Genomic DNA, 5,000 nt, shown 5'->3' on the forward strand with positions numbered 1-5,000 from the left:
CTCCTCCCGCTCCTCCCCCATCCTTTACCACCATCTTTTATTTCGTGTCTCCCTCCTACCCTCCCTCCCTCCCCCTCTCCCAATTCTCGCGGTAACACTGGCGGTTATCTCGTGACATTTCTCGTACGCGGCCGCAAGATCAACCTCGCGCTGCTAATTAAAATGACACGCGGGATTAGAAGTGAGAAGAATAGCGGAGGTCGCCGCACGTGAGGGTCAGGTGATGCCAGAGGGCGGGAGGGAGAGAGGGAGAGAACAATAGGGTAGGTAGAGGCAAGGTGGAAGGGTTGAAAGGAGGGAAAAGGAGGTTGGTTAGAGAGGAGGTGGAGAGAGGTAGGAAGGAGATAAGAGGTAGAATAGATAAGGAAAGGAGGGAGAAGAGGGAAGGAGAGGATAAGATAGTTAGGTTAGGTTAGGTTAGGTTAGAAGAAGAAAGGAAAGAGGAGAAAGGAAGCAAGACGATGGGGAGAGGGAAGGAGAGGATAAGAGGAGATAGACAAGGTAAGGAGGAAAGAAAGGAAGGAAGGAATGGAAGGAGGTACGATGAGGCAAAGGAAGAGTGGTGAGTCAAAGAGGAAACTGAGGGACGGTGAGGTTGGGGTGAAAATAATGTCCATGCTCCGTTGCTGCACGATGCTGCCAATAAATTAAACCGAAACTAGCAAGAGAAAGAGGAAAAATAAAGAGAAAAGAAGAAAAGTAAAAAAAAAGACAAAAAAACAAAAACAAAAGAAGGGGCCCATAACTAACTAAATACATACATACACGAAAGAGACAAAGAACAAAACCTGTACTATTATAAAAAAAAAGCAGAAAAGAAAAAAAGAAAAAAAGAAAAGAAAAAGGGAGAGTGCTAGAAAAAGAATGCAAGGACACACACACACACACACACACACACACACACACACACACACACACACACACACACACACACACACACACACACACACACACAAGCATAACAAATCCTAAATAATACAACCAAACAACCAAAACAAACACAAAACAAAACAAAATGAACAGAAATAGAAAAACAAAAAACAAAATCACAGCTTCACACTTACTACTCCTGACGAAGGCGCCGCAGCTGGGCCTTGCAGTCAGCCAGCTGGACGCCCAGGTGGTGCACACTCTCCTGGGACGCATCCTCCTCGCCGCCCTCGCCGCACAGAGCCCGCAGCAGGTCCTGAGGGAGGGAGGAAGATAGAGACACGCTGCTACTTCATTTTAGACTCCAAACATAAAGACTCTTATTCTGAAACTCTGCCCTCCCACCACGACTATTTTCCAAGGCCACAGAGATGATTAGCCGGATACTCAAGAGTGTTTCCCCTGTTAATAATATAGGAAACTTATCAATCTGCCACTAGAACCGTAAAAGCACCCTTAAAAACCCCTCCCACTTCAACTAGAGCCTTTGATAAGTGGAGGTGTACCGTAGAAGCGTTCCTGAATGTAATCCTAAACTTACGTCTTGCAGAAGAAGATAAGGAATAGCAGGCAGTAAGGAGTAGCAGAGGGAGTAAAGAAAGGATTAAAAGGGGTGGGAGTTAAGGACATTGGGAGTGTACAAGTGAGTAACAGTGGGGGAGTGATACAGATTGCTTGGGAGTGAGCTGAGTGAGTTATGGTGTTTGGGAGAGGTGAGAGAAGGGGAGAGAGTGTGTCCTTAGTAAGTTAGGTAACGACGGTGTAAGAGAGAGAGAGAGAGAGAGAGAGAGAGAGAGAGAGAGAGAGAGAGAGAGAGAGAGAGAGAGAGAGAGAGAGAGAGAGAGAGAGAGAGAGAGAGAGAGAGAGAGAGAGAGAGAGAGAGAGAGAAAATGTAGTCGAGTGGAGGTGAGGGGAGGAAAAATGAAGGAGAGGAAGTGAGAGTAAAAGAGACGAAGGATAAGAGAGAGAAAGGGAAGAGGGAGAAGGGTGAGAGGAGGATGAGAGACAATGAGTAGAGATGAGCCAAGGTGAGAGAGAGTAAGAGAGGGAGAGAAGGAGAGGAAGATAGAGAGATGATGAAGGAAGAGGAATGAATGATGAATGAGAGAAAGAGTTGATTGAGTGAGTGTAACGAGTGACTGATAAAACTCTCTCTCTCTCTCTCTCTCTCTCTCTCTCTCTCTCTCTCTCTCTCTCTCTCTCTCTCTCTCTCTCTCTCTCTCTCTCTCTGGTCCCAGGTGGTGTTGGAATCGCCTTCTGGGAATCGAACCCTGAAAAAAATATTCCCAATAGCCGGGAATTCTATTAGAAAGAGGGATTTCTGGACCTCCCCTCCCCTCTCTCTCTCTCTCTCTCTCTCTCTCTCTCTCTCTCTCTCTCTCTCTCTCTCTCTCTCTCTCTCTCTCTTCCAACTCTTCAACCAATTATTCATTCCTTCCTCCATTCTCTCCTCTTCCCTCCTTCCTTTTCTCCCATACAATTTTCCCTCTCTCCCTTCTCTCCCGATCGTTCAATCAACTTTTTTTTTTCAGTTCCTTTCTTTAATCATTCAACTTTTCCTCCTTTCCTTCCCTCCCTCCCTCCCTCCCTCCCATCCTCTCTCTCTCTCTCTCTCTCTCTCTCTCTCTCTCTCTCTCTCTCTCTCTCTCTCTCTCTCTCTCTCTCTCTCTCTGCACGGGTGAAAAATTATTAAACCCTTGGAATTATAATATCAGTTTCAGGGATAAAGGCAGAGAAATGAATGTATCGGGAAGCTGTGTCGTTTGTAATTAAAGAGGAGGAGGTGGTGGGGGTTTGGTCATGTCCGAACGTTATACGCGGTTCTCTAAATTATCGTACAGTGCGAAAATAAGAATGAAAAGCTAAAGTAAAGTAAAGTATATAGAAGTTGGTGAATAGGATGGTAGTACTGAAAAAATGCGTGTGGATATTAATAAGTTAGAAAGTAAATATGAAAAAGAAAAAAATAAGTGGTAAAACAATATGAAAAATAAAATGTGTGCATATAAATTAATGACTAAGAGAGTAAGCTAACTCTCTCAAACGCACGACACACACACACACACACACACACACACACACACACACACACACACACACACACACACCTGGTTGAGGGCGTCGCGTTCCTGTGCGAGGCGGCGACAGTGGCGAACCAGAAGGGCGTAAGCCTCACCCTGTTGCTCCTCCGGCACCGCCTCCACCTGCCCCCACTCTGCTGGCCATACTGCTTCGGGGTTCTCAGTCACCTGGGGGAGGGGAGAGAGTTAGGTAAGGGGGAGACGTGAGGGAGAGGAAAGGTGTGTTAGGGAAATGGAATGAGAGGTGAGGGAAAGGGAGGTTGTGTTACGAAGAGGGAGAATGTTAAGTTAGGGAGACTAGATGTGAGGTTAGGTAAAGTGTATGAGATATACAATGCAAATATATATATTCTAAAAATGAAATAGAAAGCTACTGAATAACGGGTGTGCGAAAAGAAACTAAAACTACAATTAACAGCCGAGCTGAAGGATGACGAGGACCCCTTCCTGTGTCTGGTGGGGGAGGACAGGGGACCCAGGGGTAGCTGGTGACCGTCTTTACCCGAAACAAGTGAGAATCGCTTTGTGCTTCTTTAACACAGTGAAAAGTAATATTTCCTGCAAGGTATGATTTTTCACATGATGCCTAGAAAGTCTTATCAACTCCTATCATCAATTACTATTACAATAACATGGAATGTAATTAAGCATGGAATAAACGAAGAGGTTGGGGAAGTGGCGGTGCTGGGCCGCCCTTCGTGAAGGAGTGCCATTTGTTCGTTTTTCTGCCGCTCGACCTCTTCGTGCGCTGCTCGAAAAACCTTGTGACTGATAAGGCGTTCTCAGTAGTGTCACTAACAAGTCAAACGCTTTGACCGCATGGCATACGGAAGCACACACGCACAGGTTAGTGTTTGCCTTCCTGCGTCCAAAAGGCAAACGCTTTTCATCGGCCAATCAGCGAGTAGTAGGCACAGCAGCATATAATCTAAAACAGCAGCATATAATCTAAGTTCCCGTAGGAATGTATTTTGAAAAATAAAATATAGAATATAACGCTCTTTGAAACCCACAAAATTGGTGAAATGAAAAGGAATATTTCTTTTCTAGTCATTTCACATTAAAAAGAACCTGAAAGTGACAAAAGGCAAGGGAAAGAAGGGAAGACGCTGCGTTTTCTGATGATACTTCGCATCTTTTTTGACTGAAAGGCAGCGTTGTCCGATTCCATTCCGTGGCTGTGACTTTAATCCCGAAGACTTTTTTTTCCCTGTATATTAGCGCGTTTCTTGCACCAAAACATGTGCGGGCGAGGAAATATACATCTTTTTTTGCAATATTATAGTTGACGTGAAGCTAAAGCAAGGAGAAAATCAGAGTTAGCTAAGAACTCATACATGCGAACTCTAAACACAAGTGCAGGCCCGCCGCCACACACCTCACGTGCCTCTCCTCTGCCCTGTCTGCTGCTGCCCTGAAACGCTCCTCTTCTTAAGGAAATGGACCGAGAACCTAGAGTAATGGAAGAGTTTATTAATAATTCTTCCAGTATCTTACCGAATTACTACCTAAAGTCAACTGAGTGAGGTACACAACAAGTTTCCTTAAGTGCGGTGGCGCCTGTCGTCTGGCACGCACTGAAAACTGAAAACTGAAAACGCCTGTAATAAATGAAGAGTGGTTTCCAGGCGGGAAGGGGGAAGAGGTTGTTAGATAATCTGGCCGTGTGGCATTAGGGAGAGAGGGAGAGGCTAGGGAGAGAGTGAGAGGCTAGGAAGAGTAAGTAAATATAAGACGGGAGAGCGAGTGCGAGGGTAGGGAGAGGAAGTGAGATAGTGGGAGGGAAAGAATTATCTGTGGTAGAAATGTCAAACGAGAGAGAGAGAGAGAGAGAGAGAGAGAGAGAGAGAGAGAGAGAGAGAGAGAGAGAGAGAGAGAGAGAGAGAGAGAGAGAGAGAGAGAGAGAGAGAGAGAGAGATTAAATGAAGGGTTGATAGATGCAGCAACAAAAGGGAGAGAAAAAAAAATGTGAGGGGAAGAAAGAAAAAG

At 45.3% G+C, this 5,000-nt stretch overlaps 1 protein-coding gene across 1 annotated transcript in view; it reads right to left on the reverse strand.

Annotated features, from left to right (window-relative positions):
* LOC135096775 (girdin-like) overlaps positions 1 to 5,000 on the reverse strand; it is a 71,629-nt gene that overhangs the window by 50,532 nt on the left and 16,097 nt on the right. The window contains exons 4-5 of the mRNA XM_063998524.1: positions 3,039 to 3,179; positions 1,065 to 1,186 (exon numbers count right to left, since the gene is read on the reverse strand). Of these exons, the coding sequence (XP_063854594.1) occupies positions 1,065 to 1,186; positions 3,039 to 3,179 (263 nt within the window). The remainder of the gene's footprint in view (positions 1 to 1,064; positions 1,187 to 3,038; positions 3,180 to 5,000) is intronic.

This window comes from Scylla paramamosain, chromosome 3 (genome assembly GCF_035594125.1).
Source record: "Scylla paramamosain isolate STU-SP2022 chromosome 3, ASM3559412v1, whole genome shotgun sequence".
NCBI classification, from domain to species: Eukaryota; Metazoa; Arthropoda; class Malacostraca; order Decapoda; family Portunidae; genus Scylla; species Scylla paramamosain.